Source organism: Scomber japonicus, chromosome 7 (genome assembly GCF_027409825.1).
Source record: "Scomber japonicus isolate fScoJap1 chromosome 7, fScoJap1.pri, whole genome shotgun sequence".
Taxonomy (NCBI): Eukaryota; Metazoa; Chordata; class Actinopteri; order Scombriformes; family Scombridae; genus Scomber; species Scomber japonicus.
The window spans coordinates 36653724-36668018 of record NC_070584.1 but is presented as its reverse complement, the minus strand read 5'-3'; the positions used below and the strand labels follow the sequence as shown (position 1 = coordinate 36668018).

Sequence of the window (14295 nt, the reverse complement as noted above, 5' to 3'; positions counted from 1 at the left end):
GCCGAAACTACAAAGCGACTCGTCCACAGCTACTTTTCCACAATATAAACTGACTATTTATTAATAACTTTTATTCATTTAATTGAAATATTGCTTATGGAAGTAATAGTTTAACTCCCTGGCTGATGACATCACCTGGCATAATTCATGTTCAGTCAATTTTATTTTTATTTCTTTGACGGTGCAACAGCTGAGACAGCGTTCACAGCACGGCTCATTTTTACTCATTCTTTGTCTTTCTCTAAACCTTTAATTCCACTAACACTAAATAATAATCTGTGTTCCTGTTGATCTGTCTCTGAGAGCGGGACCTCAGTCTGACCTTAAATGGTATTTTGGGGACGTCATTCATGTTAATTTACTATTCTCTGGAACGCGCGTTCATTTAGAACAGATGGGATTCATCATGTTTACGAAGGTCATTTACGACTGTCTCCTGGTGATACGAGTGTTTGGTGAATCAGACGTGGCACACTCGTAAATTCCACCTCACGAAAAAAGTACGACAGATTTAAGAAGAAAAATACGAACATATTATTGCATCTGGCCTAATGACTCCAATATGTATCATATATGTAAAATTGTGTTAAATGAAAGTGTTAAAATAGTGTAAAATGTTAATCTACTAAGCCGGACATTAGATGAGAGGACATTGTGTTTAAATTACTACATGTTGAAATAGACACTGAATTAATATTGACTTTGTTAATGAGCCTATGTCAACTATGAATAAAATCAAAGCGAGGTTCAATCATAGCGCAGCAAAATGTGCCTTACTTTCTGAATTATGTTTGTCTTATTTCATTTTTAACTGCTTCCAAATACGTTACACCACTTTTTCACCTGTATGCTACAATTTTAAAAGAGGAATGTTAAGTCAGTGGAGTGGTGCATTAAAACTTAAACACTGACTCAGCAGCAGTTTTCTCCCATGATGCTTCTCTCTCCTTAGCGTCTGCAGCAGTGATACTTTTTGTGAAATATATGTGATATAACTCAACGTAACGTAATATATGTGACGTAACTCTATGTCTTTTCTCTCGGTAGTAGCAAGTTTTCTTCAGGAAAATGTGAAGTAGAAACACAAAGATGTGTAATTTATGAATCATCAGTATGTGTGATGGGAGAAAGAACATTTTATATTAGAAATAATATAAAATAGGAAGTAAAGAACTCATTATTGTAGTTGCAGTATTCTTAAGGATGTTCAACTGTATCAGGTTAAAATTAATTATTTTTTAGTCATTTTGAGGCTCAAAATAAATAGTTTACATCTATTATCAAGTCAACCATCAGAGACACTTTGAGCATCTACAGACAGCGTCTCATACACACTGAGAGAGCCTGGCATACTTATAAGGAGAACAGATACGGCTCCAGAGGGAACCGAACACCCACAGCTCTGAAGATGAAGCTCAGATTCATCGAGTGGAACCACTGGTTGGCCAACAAACACTGTGATGGACCTAACCCTAACCCTTTATAGAAGCATCACTGTGTTACTGAAGGTGTAAAAGTAGGACATAAGCAGGCAAGAAATTAGACTTTCAAAATGTTCAACTAGTATCTTGATTGTTGATTACTGTGGTGTACAAGACAGAAACTACATGGAAATGATCCTGCAACAGCTCACTTAAATGCCATGATATGTGAGGTACATTTAGGGGCAATTTCTAAGAACTTTCAAATAATATTATCTGCTAATTATCACATGACTGTTCATTTTACAGACTGGTCCAATGAGATGTTAGAAATCTGTGAACTCATCAGTGGTGTTTAATAATTCAACAACAAAAGAAAACAATAAAAATCTGCATAGAAAGTAATTTCTCTGCTGCTGGAGTTTAGAAAGAAATGGTCTGACAAATCACATCAGCAGAGACAATCCTACACAGGTTTAATGTTTATCCTCTGAAGGTTATAAATGTTTGTGTTTGTTATGTACATTGGGATCTACTCTAAAGACTCGGGTAGGGTCGGTGTTATGAGCAAATGCTTCAGCCTTCACCTTTTTGGTCAGAAACTGCTTCATTTGTTTAGTTATTTCCCCTTTTGGTTGACAGATGAAGAAAACAAGAGCGTATGATTATTTACTTTATTATAGGTGTATTCTAAACTATAAAGGTTGATGAATCCTGACCTGAGAGTCTTCAGTCCACAGTGTGGACTCTCCAGTCCAGCAGAAAGCTGCTTCACTCCTGAATCCTGCAGGTTGTTGTTACTCAGGTCCAGATCTCTCAGACTAGAGGACTGGGAGCTGAGAACTGAGGACAGAGCTGCACAGCTTTTCTCTGACAGGTTACAGTTACTCAACCTGGAAAGGAAATATAAAGAAAAAGATGACAAGCAAGAAGTTACTTACTTTTTAAAAGACAGAAAAATATTGAAATAATGATGAATAAATCAAACTATCTGTGTACTTACAGAACTGTTCTGGAGGCTTTGACCACTGGCAGCAGCCTCAGAAGAGCCTCCTCTGAAGCAGAGTATTTCTTCAGGTCAAACACGTCCAGATCTTCTTCTGATGACAGTAAGATGAAGCCCAGAGCTGACCACTGAGCAGGAGACAGTTTATCTGTAGAGAGACTTCCTGATCTCAGGGACTGTTGGATCTCCTCCACTAGAGAACGATCATTCAGTTCATTCAGACAGTGGAACAGATTGATGCTTCTCTCTGCAGACACATTCTCACTGATCTTCTTCTTGATGTACTCGACTGTTTCCTGACTGGTCTGTGAACTACTTCTTGTCTGTGTCAGCAGACCTCGTAGGAGAGTCTGATGGGTCTGCAGTGAAAGACCCAGGAGGAAGCGGAGGAACAAGTCCAGGTGTCCATTTGGACTCTTCAAGGCCTCGTCCACAGCACTCTGGTAGAAACGTGTCTCTGCAGATTCTTGTTTAGTTTCAGACTTCTGTGATGTTGTTTGTTGTTCTTCCAGCAGATTGACTCCAGACTTGATGAATGTCAGATGGACATGAAGAGCAGCCAGAAACTCCTGAAGGCTTAGATGGACGAAGCAGAACACCTTGTCCTGGTACAGCCCTCTCTCCTCTTTAAAGACCTGTGTGAACACTCCTGAGTACACTGAGGCTGCTCTGATATCGATGCCACACTCTGTCAGGTCTGATTCATAGAAGATCAGGTTGCCTTTCTGCAGCTGCTCAAAAGCCAATTTTCCCAGAGACTCAATCATCTTCCTGCTCTCTGGACTCCAGTGTGGATCTGTCTCAGCTCCTCCATCATACTTGATGTTCTTCAGTTTGGACTGAATCACCAGGAAGTGAATGTACATCTCAGTCAGGGTCTTGGGCAGCTCTCCTCCCTTTCTGCTTTTCAACACATGCTCCAGAACTGTAGCAGTGATCCAGCAGAAGACTGGGATGTGACACATGATGTGGAGGCTTCGTGATGTCTTGATGTGGGAGATGATGGTTCTGGCCTGCTCCTCATCTCTGAATCTCTTCCTGAAGTACTCTTCCTTCTGTGGGTCAGTGAACCCTCTGACTTCTGTCACCATGTCAACACACCAAGGAGGGATCTGATTGGCTGCTGCAGGTCGTGTGGTTATCCAGAGGCGAGCAGAGGGAAGCAGTTTCCCCCTGATGAGGTTTGTCAGCAGCACATCCACTGAGGTGGACTCTGTAACATCAGTCAGGTTCTTATTGTTGTGGAAGTCCAGAGGAAGTCGACACTCATCCAGACCGTCAAAGATGAACACAACCTGGAACTCTTCAAACCTGCAGATTCCTGCTTCTTTGGTTTCAGTAAAGAAGTGATGAACAAGTTCCACCAAGCTGTACTTTTTCTCTTTCAGCACATTCAGCTCTCTGAAAGTGAATGGAAATGTGAAGTGTATGTCCTGGTTGGCTTTGTCTTCAGCCCAGTCCAGAGTGAACTTCTGTGTTAAGACTGTTTTCCCAATGCCAGCCACTCCCTTTGTCATCACTGTTCTGATTGGTTCATCTCTACCAGGTGAGGCTTTAAAGATGTCTTCATGTTTGATTGTTGTTTCTGGTCTGTCTGGTTTCCTGGATGCTGTTTCAATCTGTCTGACCTCATGTTCATCATTGACCTCTGCAGTCCCTCCCTCTGTGATGTAGAGCGGTGTGTAGATCTCATTCAGAAGGGTTGGGTTTCCTGCTTTAGCGATCCCCTCAAACACACACTGGAACTTCTTCTCCAGGTTAGACTTGAGTTTACGTTGACACCTGCCAGCAGGAGTTCCTGAATGAACAAACAACATGAAATCAATCAGGTGATTCTACAGTAAATTGGTAGAATGCAAACATTAAACTGCAGATGTTTATATTTTCCTCACTATGAAATCTATTCAGCTCATCAGTTGTGGACAAACAGCCTCTGATCTGATGCAGATGTGTGCAGCATATTTACAGCAGAGTTTGAAATATAAACCTCTCCCATGTTGCCTCCATTTCCTCTCCATCATGTTAAATCTGTTAAAATCCTCTTACTGCTCTGCAGACAGTCAGCCAGCTCCTCCTGCTTCATTCTCCTCAGGAAGTGCACTGTGATCTTCAGAAATGCATCTCTGCTGCTCCTCCTCTGCTCTTCCTCCTCACCGTCCAACACCTCCTCATCCTCACTCTGGCTCTCTAAGCATTCTGGGTCATCTGTACTCAGAAGCTTCTGCATCTTCTTCAGCTCGTTCTTCACAAAAGTGACGATGTTCTCCTCCAGCAGCTGGAACAGAATAATATATGAATGACACAATCAAACTAACATCATGAAGCAAACATCAGATCCATGTTGGACACACTGACAATCCACTGGTCTACAAAGTGCAGCATGGAGATGGTTGTGAACACAATAGATGTAAAAGTAGTTGTTGTACATGTACAGACCATAAATATGGAGTCCAGCTGTGTTTGATGCTGCTGGGTAGACTGACCACTGGGAACCTCTGAGCTCTCCTGGTCCACTCTGTGGAGGAATCATGAAGAATGAGCTCACATTATGTCTGTCCACACAGAGACAAACACAAGCTAAAGGTCCATCAAGTGATATTTGGATGTGAACAGAGAATCAGATGACTCCCTGTAGTGGTAAAGCTTTACTAGTCCTGCTGATCCCACTGAGAATCAACAGCTCAGTCTGTTTGTAGCTTTCAGCTCAGAGTCACTTTGGTTTAGTCCCAACAGCTCTCACCAACCCTCCATGAAGCTCTGCCTCCCTCACTGCACACTGCTGAAGGCAGCTACAACCAGTGTGTGGTTGTATGAGACTGGTTGTACTGGGCAGCTCCCAGTGTCAATGTGTCTGACTGTGTGAGTGTGAACGCTGCTCAGGGAACTTTGTCTGAGTCAATAAAGGTTTAAAAACAGGAGACTTGATAAGAGTCTGATGAAAACATCATTATGTTTTTATCTGTTTGAAATCCTCACCTGTGATCAACAGAGTGGCGTCCATCTTTGAAGGTACAAGGATGCTCCATAGACCAATCACTGTTCATAGACACACAGCTGGGTTCAGGTTGGTCCAGCTTCCTCCTGATAGAAACACAAGATAAATTCTGCTCAGCACCCAGAACACACTGACACTAAATCTGTCAGTGATTTAATACACCTACTGTACACAACACAGTAGTATCCAGGTAGTTTCATATGAATTCACTGTTAACCTTAAACATGATTAACTGTATGAGTAGAGCTGTATTCAGTGCAGTGTGCAGCACCTGGAGGGGTGAAGCTGACACTCAGAGACATGAACTCCTTAAATCTCATCTGGTGGTAAATGAGTGTTGGGTTCTTATTGTCTAAGGCTTCTCCTTCATCTACTGTCTTGGATTGAACCTCATTTGGACGTCTCTTTGGATAAAAGCATCTGCCAAATGAATTCATGTCAATAAAATGTTTGGTCTTTATTAAAGATGCTGTGATGATGAGCAGCTGTCTGGATAATTCTCTGTTCTGCAGACATTTCTGTTGACAGTCCTTCAGCCTGTTAGTGATACTATTGCTTCTCCTGCAGTTGTTTGATGTGGTTAACACACGACGGTGAGAGAAAACGCGGCCCTGCGAGACAAAATTGTCGAATATGAGAATTTACGGAGTACCAGAAGGAAAAGAGGGAGCGTCTGTCGTCGAGTTTGTGGAGGAACTATTTCAAAGTCACCTCTCCCTCCCCGAAGGAGTGGAGCTCCAAATCCAGGGAGCACACATAGCACTGATTTGATTCTGTGCTCGTTACGGATTGTCCATAACGAACACCATGTTCAAGCATAAGGGGGTCCATATGTGCACTTGGCACCAGGACACCCTAGGCCGCAGTTCCATGATTGACTTTGTAGTCGTGTCGTCGGACTTGCGGCCGCATGTCTTGGACACTCGGGTGAAGAGAGGGGCGGAGCTGTCAACTGATCACCACCTGGTGGTGAGTTGGTTCCGATGGTGGGGGAGGATGCCGGTCAGACCTGGCAGGCCCAAACGTATTGTGAGGGTCTGCTGGGAACGTCTGGCAGAGTCTCCTGTCAGAGAGCGTTTCAACTCACACCTCCGGGAGAGCTTCGACCATGTACCGGGGGAGGCGGGGGACATTGAGTCCGAGTGGGCCATGTTCCGTGCCTCCATTGTTAAGGCGGCTGACCGGAGCTGTGGCTGCAAGGTGGTCGGTGCCTGTCGGGGCAGCAATCCCCGAACCCGCTGGTGGACACCGGCGGTGAGGGATGCCGTCAAGCTGAAGAAGGAGTCCTATAGGTCCTTTTTGGCCTGTAGGACTCCGGAGGCAGCAGACAGGTACCGGCAGACTGGATTGGCAGACTGGGGTGGTGGTCCCCCTTTTTAAGAAAGGGGACCGGAGGGTGTGTTCCAATTACAGGGGAATCACACTCCTCAGCCTCCCTGTTAAGGTCTATTCGGGGGTGCTGGAGAGGAGGGTCCGTCGGGTAGTTGAACCTCGGATTCAGGAGGAGCAGTGTGGTTTTCGTCCGGGCCGTGGAACAGTGGACCAGCTCTACACCCTCTGCAGGATCTTTGAGGGTGCATGGGAGTTTGCCCAACCAGTCCACATGTGTTTTGTGGACTTGGAGAAGGCATTCGACCGTGTCCCTCGGGGGATCCTGTGGGGGGTTCTCCAGGAGTACGGGGTATCGGACCCCCTGATAAGGGGGAGATCGACAGGCGGATCGGTGCGGCGTCTGCAGTAATGCGGACTCTGCACAGATCCGTCGTGGTGAAGAGAGAGCTGAGCCGAAAGGCAAAGCTCTGGATTTACCAGTCGATCTTTGTTCCTACCCTCACCTATGGTCATTAGCTTTGGGTCGTGACCCAAAGAACAAGATCGCAGGTACAAGCGGCCGAAATGAGCTTCCTCCGTAGGCTGGCTGGGCTCTCCCTTAGAGATAGGGTGAGAAGCTCAGTTATCCGGAGGGAGCTCGGAGTAGACCCGCTCCTCCTCCGCGTCGAGAGGAGCCAGATGAGATGGTTTGGGCATCTAATTAGGATGCCTCCCGGACGCCTCCCTGGTGAGGTGTTCAGGGCACATTCCACCGGTAGGAGACCCCGGGGAAGACCCAGGACAAGCTGGAGAGACTATGTCTCTCGGCTGGCCTGGGAACGCATCGGGGTCCCCCGGGAAGAGCTGGACGAAGTGGCTGGGGAGAGGGAAGTCTGGGCTTCCCTGCTTAGGCTGATGCCCCCGCGACCCGACCCCGGATAAGCGGAAGAAGATGGATGGATGGATGGATGGACCGAGGGCAACAAAATTGCTGGCAAAAAGGTTAAAAAAACAACAGGCTGACAGGACTATTCACAAGATAAGGGATATAAATACAAATCAGATAATCTATGAACCTAAAGAGATTGAAACCAAATTCATGGACTATTATAGAGACCACCCTCTGCCGACTTAGACCAGATGATAGATTTTCTTGAGGACCTAGATTTACCTTCTATTGGGAAAAAACAGAATGATCTTTTGACCTCTCCCATTACTAAAATGGAGATAGAAAAAGCAGTTAATAAACTAAAAAACGGCAAATCTCCTGGAAGTGACGGCCTACCATCCGAGTGGTATAAAGTATTCGATGAACAACTCATACCACTACTCAAAGCAGCATTTAACCACACTCTTGAATATGGTGAATCCCCTCCATCCTGGAAGGAAGCTATAATATCTGTGATCCCTAAGAAAAGCAACAATGAGACTTGTTCAGATTATAGACCTATATCACTACTCAATGTGGATTATAAATTGTAAACCTCAATTATTTCGAAAAGATATGAACATTTCACTAACGACATCATAGACGAAGATAAGACCAGTTTTATCGGGGGGCGCCAAACCCATGATAACACAAGAAGAACCCTACACATTATTAATCACATCCAGAATAAACATACTACCGCAGCCTTGATAGGCCTAGATGCAGAGAAGGCGTTCGATAGTGTTAATTGAACTTTTTTATATCAGGTACTTGGTAAATTTGGACTTAATGACAAAGCTATTCAATGTATTAGGACACTATACCAAAAGCCAACTGCTAGGATAAAAATTAATGGTAGTCTCACTGGAAGCATATCATTGGAGCGATCAACCAGACAGGGCTGTTGTCTTTCTCCAACTTTGTTCGCCATCTTCATAGAGCCCCTGGCACAAGCAATCAGGCAGAACAAGGATCTCAAAGGGATAAAGATTGGGGGAGAAGAACACATTATTGGCCTTTTTGCGGATGACGTGATCGGCTTTTTAGAGGACCCTGACAAGTCTATTCCCATATTAATCAATCAATTAGAGACTTTCGGCTTCTGTTCTGGATATAAGCTTAACTTCACTAAAACACAAATCCTAACGCTCAATTACACTCCATCCCAAAATATAAAACAAAAATACAAACTGAATTGGACTAAAACAACAAAAATGAAATATCTTGGGGTCACCCTAACACAGAAAATGGATGAATTATATGAAGCTAACTACATTAGAATGGACAAGGAAATTCGGGATGATATGGATAGGTGGGCCGTCCTTCCACTAGATATTGGTTCACGCATAGAGACCATCAAGATGAGTATTCTCCCCCGCCTTCTCTACCTATTTCAGTCTTTACCGGTCCAGATACCGGAAAAACAGTTCAGAGCATGGGACAAGACCATCTCAAGGTTTATATGGAATGGCCATAGACCAAGAATTAAATATGAAACATTACAGCTTAGTAAGGAAACGGGAGGTATGGCACTGCCAAACCTTAAGGAGTACTTCCATGCAGCACAACTTAGACCGGTACTTTGCTGGTGCGACAAAGATTATATGGCAAAATGGAAAAATATAGAACAATTTATACAAGGAAGACAAATTCGAAGCCTTATTGGAGATAGGGAAGAAACTATGAAAATAATTGAACAAGTGGATAGTATTACTCAATTTACATTAAAAACATGGTTTAATTTGACACAAAAATATAAACTAGAGAAAGAGCTTAGACTTCTGAGATGGATAGCCTATGATAAGTGTTTTATCCCCAGCTCGCTAGACCAGAGGTTTAAACAATGGATTCCAAATGGAATAACGGCAATGTGTACTGTAATGAAAAATGGGAATTTCATGAGTTTTCAAGAAATTAAACAAAAGTATGAGCTAAGTAACCAAGACCTATTTAGATACCTGCAACTAAGAGATTATTTTGACAAAGTAATAAAACACACTGTAAATTTGGATAATGGAATAATCAATATCATAATTGGAATCTATAAATCTAAGAGGTACAGAACAATATCTACAGTCTATGGCCACCTAATGGAGAAAAGGGGGAATACAACCTCATATATAAGACTGAAGTGGGGTGAGAAAATTTCTGAGGATGAATGGTTGCATGTTTGGAGAACACAACAATCAACTACGTCATCGCGTGTGTGGAGATTATATTGCTGGAAGAACCTAATAAGATTCTTTATCACACCCAAAATCAAGAGTAAATATTCCTCAGTATCTCAACAGTGTTGGAGAAAATGTGGGGCTATAAATGTAGATCATTCTCATGTTTTTTGGTTTTGTCCTGAAATTGTAAAGTTCTGGAATGATGTTCACCCTGTTATTGTTGAGATTCTGGGCTATGATATACCTAAGTCTTGTATGTTACTATATTTTGGCTATATGACGGAGAATGTTGTATTGAAAGAGGACAGCTATTTACTGAAAATTTTGTTAGCAGCTTGTAAGAAGGCAATCACGAGAGGGTGGTGTAAGCCGGACCCTCCAACACTAGATGACTGGTTGAGAATTGTGAGCGAAATTTATGCTATGGAACTATTGACACAAAAGATAAAGACCCAAGAAGAACAATGTCAAGAAAACGACAGACCAAGGACTACCATACTGAAACACAGGAACAGTTTGTAGAAGCTTGACAATCCAACTTGTTTCTTGTTCTTTTTTGTTTTTGTTTTTTGTTTTTTGTTTTTTTGTTTTTTTGTTTTTTCTTTTCTGTCTGTCTGTGTTACCTCCCTTTGGGAGCTCTGTTATTCACACTGTGAAAAAATGCAATAAAGACCAAGTTTAAAAAAAAAAAAGAACCCAAGCTGACCACAGCTGCTGGTCTCTGAGAAGGAAACTACCAACTTTTAATGAGCTTACAGGAGCTGAGTGATACTCAGACACATTTTGGGTGGAGGCTCATTTTAATACAGTATAGTGAATAAAAGGTTGTGGGTGTGTTTGTTTTGGGTCAGTCAGCGTGCTCGCTGGGTGGTGAAACCAGTGGCTGCAACATATCTAATAAATATCATAGAATAATGATGCAATCATTAAACACAACCAATGAAGTTTCATCTTTAATTTCCTGATGTTTTAAAGACATTTCTTGTAAACTGTGATGAGGGGCCCCGGCCCTCGTACCCACTCTAACATTCACACTGATCTGCTCTGTCCATCATCACTATAAAATGATCATCAATCAATAGAAATTATAGTTTTAATAAAAACAGCAACAAACTGAAATGATCTAATTACCAACATTATGGATCATTATGGATCAGAAATATCAATAAATGATCCAAATGTCAAATAATTCAACTGAGAACTATTTATCCTGATTGAGGTTTGAACTCATATTGTCCAATAACCTGATTTTAATACTGAGAACTATTTACTTTTAATCAGATGAACGTTGTTGTTTAAAATCAATAATAATATTTGGAGCGGTCGCTCTGAAGGACTCACAGCTGAGTTCAGGTTCAATCACCAACACTTCCCTCCAGGACAGATTCTGGATTATTGCAGTAAAATGTTTGATTTTGCAGCAGTTTTTCTAAATTATGATCAAATCTGAAAAGTTTGATAAAAACCTTCAATAAAAACAAACTGAGTCAGTTACATTTAATATTTAGTGACAGTTTACCTTGTTGCAGCCGGACGTTGTTCTTTAAAATTAATGAAGTCATCCTTTGACTGATCACTCTTCATAGACACACAGCTGGGTCCAGGTCCGGGTCCGGGTCCGGGTCCAGGTCCAGGTCCAGGTGCAGGTCCAGGTCCAGGTCCAGGTCCAGCAGAGTCTGGTCTGTGCTGCCTCCTTGTTCTTCTACACAACACACACAGAGCTTTGAGTGTGAATAATGATGGTGGAGAACAGTGATGGACAGTTAGAGATCCTCATCTCACCTCTGAGCTTTGGTCTGGCTGTCATGTTCCCCACACAGAGAGCTTTTAGAGGGAGGGGCTCCCTCCTCTCTGTCCTCACTCTGATCCATGCTGCTGAAGTCACATCCACATCAGTCACACACACTTTCTACCTTCATCTGGAGAGGAAACACAGATCATCCTTTACATCATTTCTCCTGTCACATCCTAAATATCAGCTGCTCCTCCTGTGATTGGCTGTTATTCTCTGTTATATATCAGTGTGAATGCAGCCAGACAGCAGTGTGAGGCAGAGAAAGCTGCCATCAGCTGCTGTACTTCTACTATCAGTCCACTAGATGGCGCCATGAAGCTGCAGTGAAGTGAAGAGCAGCACACATGATGCATGGAGGAGGATTTACATTCACTGACAGGCAGAAGGACTGAGAGCGACTACAGAGTCTCTGCACAAAATGACTTTATGCAACAAACAGCAGCAGATTATTTGAGATGAAACAACTGTGATGGAATTTATTTCACCTCAAGCCTTCAATACAACATTTATCATTTCCCCATGATCAACATTATTTAACTAACACCTAATATTCACTTTTAATGAGTCTGTAAGTTTCCTGTAAAGGACTCTAATTAAAGTCATTATTTATATGTAACATAGAGGCTGTTATACTCATATTCTTCCAGCTCATTCATTCAAGTGTTTTACTATAAAATTGTTGTTGTTGCATTTGAGTCATTTTCTACTGAAAGCTTGTAATTCAGATGTTTACACTGTTTAATAACTCTTGATAACAGCATCTAGACCTGGAACATGCTAACAAAGACCAAAGATTACAGTTTGTACTTTGACGTGTAAAAGCAGCATGAAGGACTTCCCACAGTTCTCACATGACTTCTAGAAGCATTTGGAAGGATTCACATCATTGACTTCAGTTAAAGTACAAATAGCTTCCTGTAAACATACTCTATTACTAGTAAAAGTCCTGCATCCATCATGTACACAAGTATTATTGGAAGTAAATGTACATGAAGTATCAACAGTAACTGAGTGTGATGCTTTAACATGTAGAGCTTTATGTTGGAGCAACTTTTAACTGTTTTATGTAGTTTCATCAATAACAGTGAGTGTTACTCTATATGCTCACTTTTATAATGATGATCATTTGATTGATGGATGTGTTTTTATTGATGCTGTGATGTTATACTGAAGACACTGATGTCTGAGGCTAACTTCACACTTTATCATATTTTATAGACGGATCATTTCTTTCAACATTTCAAATCTGAATCTTAGCTGTGGAAAAATGTAGTGGAGTAAAAAGTCAAATATCTCCTCTGTAATGTAGTGGAGAGGAAGTATAAAGTAACAGGAAAAGGAAGTACAAGTACTGCAGATTGTACTTCAGTACAGTACTGTAGTGAATGTACTATAAGTTATAAAAGCAGATGGATCCTTCCAAAAAACTCATAAAGAGTTTCAAACTAAATGAGTGAGTCTCAAACATTGGACACACAATGATGAGATCTCTTTTAAGGCTCATACTTCTCAGATTTGTCTCATAAAACTTGAAATGCTCCACACTCACTCCTAAAACACAAGATGGCGGAAAGGTTGCAGCCGTTAGTTTGAGTTCATTTTTAACAACCAAACTGCAGATTTCTGCTGTTTGTGAGGAGCTAAACTAACAGCAGTCAGCACTAACAACACCAACAAAGAGACATTAAAGTGTAAAAACACAGAAAGTGTCGGTTACATTACCTTCAGACGGAGAAAACTATCTGCAGCACGATGTCAGAGAAAGTGAAAGTAAAGTGTGAAGAGGAAGAGGAAGAGGGAGGGGTTGACTTTTAGTGGCACTAAATTAAATTCTGAAGAGGAAGAGGGAGGGGTTGCCTTAGGGCCGCCCCAGGATTTTAGTGGCACTAAACTAAATTCTGTTTGTGGCCCCAAAACACTTGAGACACAAGCACCAAACCACACACGCTGCTCATAACTGGACCAACATGAACACACACACTGGAACATGAATTAACAACAACTCTCTGACTTGATTTGAAAAGCAAAGTGTATTAAAATGTGTGTAACGGATGTTTAGCAGAGCATTCAGCCGCTCTGCTCCCCGTCTCTGGAATCCATTACCACCCCAACTCAGAAACATCCATTCATTCCCCCTTTTCAAATCACAACTCAAAACACATCTGTTTAAAACTGCCCATTCCATCTGATGTCAATTGCTCTGTCACTTTTATATGTCACATCACATGATCATCAGCAGCAGACTCTGTTACCATGGCGACTGCTTCTGTTCATCCGGAGTGAACCTGAACTCTGTTGACCATAAGCGGCTGGACGGTGGTAGCCCTAACCCTGACCCTAACCCTGACCCTGACCCTGACCCTAAGTATTAACCCTAACCCTAACCCTAATTGGGAACCATAACCCTAGTTTGGGAGAACCCTAATCCTAAATCCTAACCCTAATCTAAGTCCTAACCCTAGCCCTAACTACAAACCCTATCTATATCCTGCAGAACCCATACAGAGGACAAATAAAGCCAAGAGAGGCACAAACAAAGAAATAAACAAACAAACAAATAAACAAATACCGTGTCAGCCAAGAAGACGGCAAGAGAAACACGAGGTACGCAAACAGGAATAGGGAAGGATGGAAGCTAAGTAACGGGAACGGAAATACCTAAGGGAAG

At 42.2% G+C, this 14295-nt stretch overlaps 1 protein-coding gene and 1 long non-coding RNA gene across 2 annotated transcripts in view; both read right to left on the bottom strand.

Annotated features, from left to right (window-relative positions):
- The window catches only part of LOC128362377 (NLR family CARD domain-containing protein 3-like), a gene marked incomplete at its 3' end in the record, with an annotated part of 9517 nt that extends 3298 nt beyond the window's left edge, over positions 1 to 6219 (bottom strand). The window contains exons 1-6 of the mRNA XM_053323117.1: positions 6209 to 6219; positions 5404 to 5508; positions 4864 to 4936; positions 4474 to 4702; positions 2425 to 4225; positions 2141 to 2314 (exon numbers count right to left, since the gene is read on the bottom strand). Of these exons, the coding sequence (XP_053179092.1) occupies positions 2141 to 2314; positions 2425 to 4225; positions 4474 to 4702; positions 4864 to 4936; positions 5404 to 5508; positions 6209 to 6219 (2393 nt within the window). The remainder of the gene's footprint in view (positions 1 to 2140; positions 2315 to 2424; positions 4226 to 4473; positions 4703 to 4863; positions 4937 to 5403; positions 5509 to 6208) is intronic.
- A 5184-nt stretch (positions 6220 to 11403) lies between these two features.
- On the bottom strand, positions 11404 to 13434 carry LOC128361646 (uncharacterized). Its single transcript, XR_008321595.1, has 3 exons — positions 13350 to 13434; positions 11615 to 11751; positions 11404 to 11534 (listed from the first exon to the last, which is right to left on the bottom strand). It is a non-coding gene; the product is annotated as an uncharacterized LOC128361646 (long non-coding RNA).
- Between the last annotated feature and the right edge of the window lie 861 nt (positions 13435 to 14295).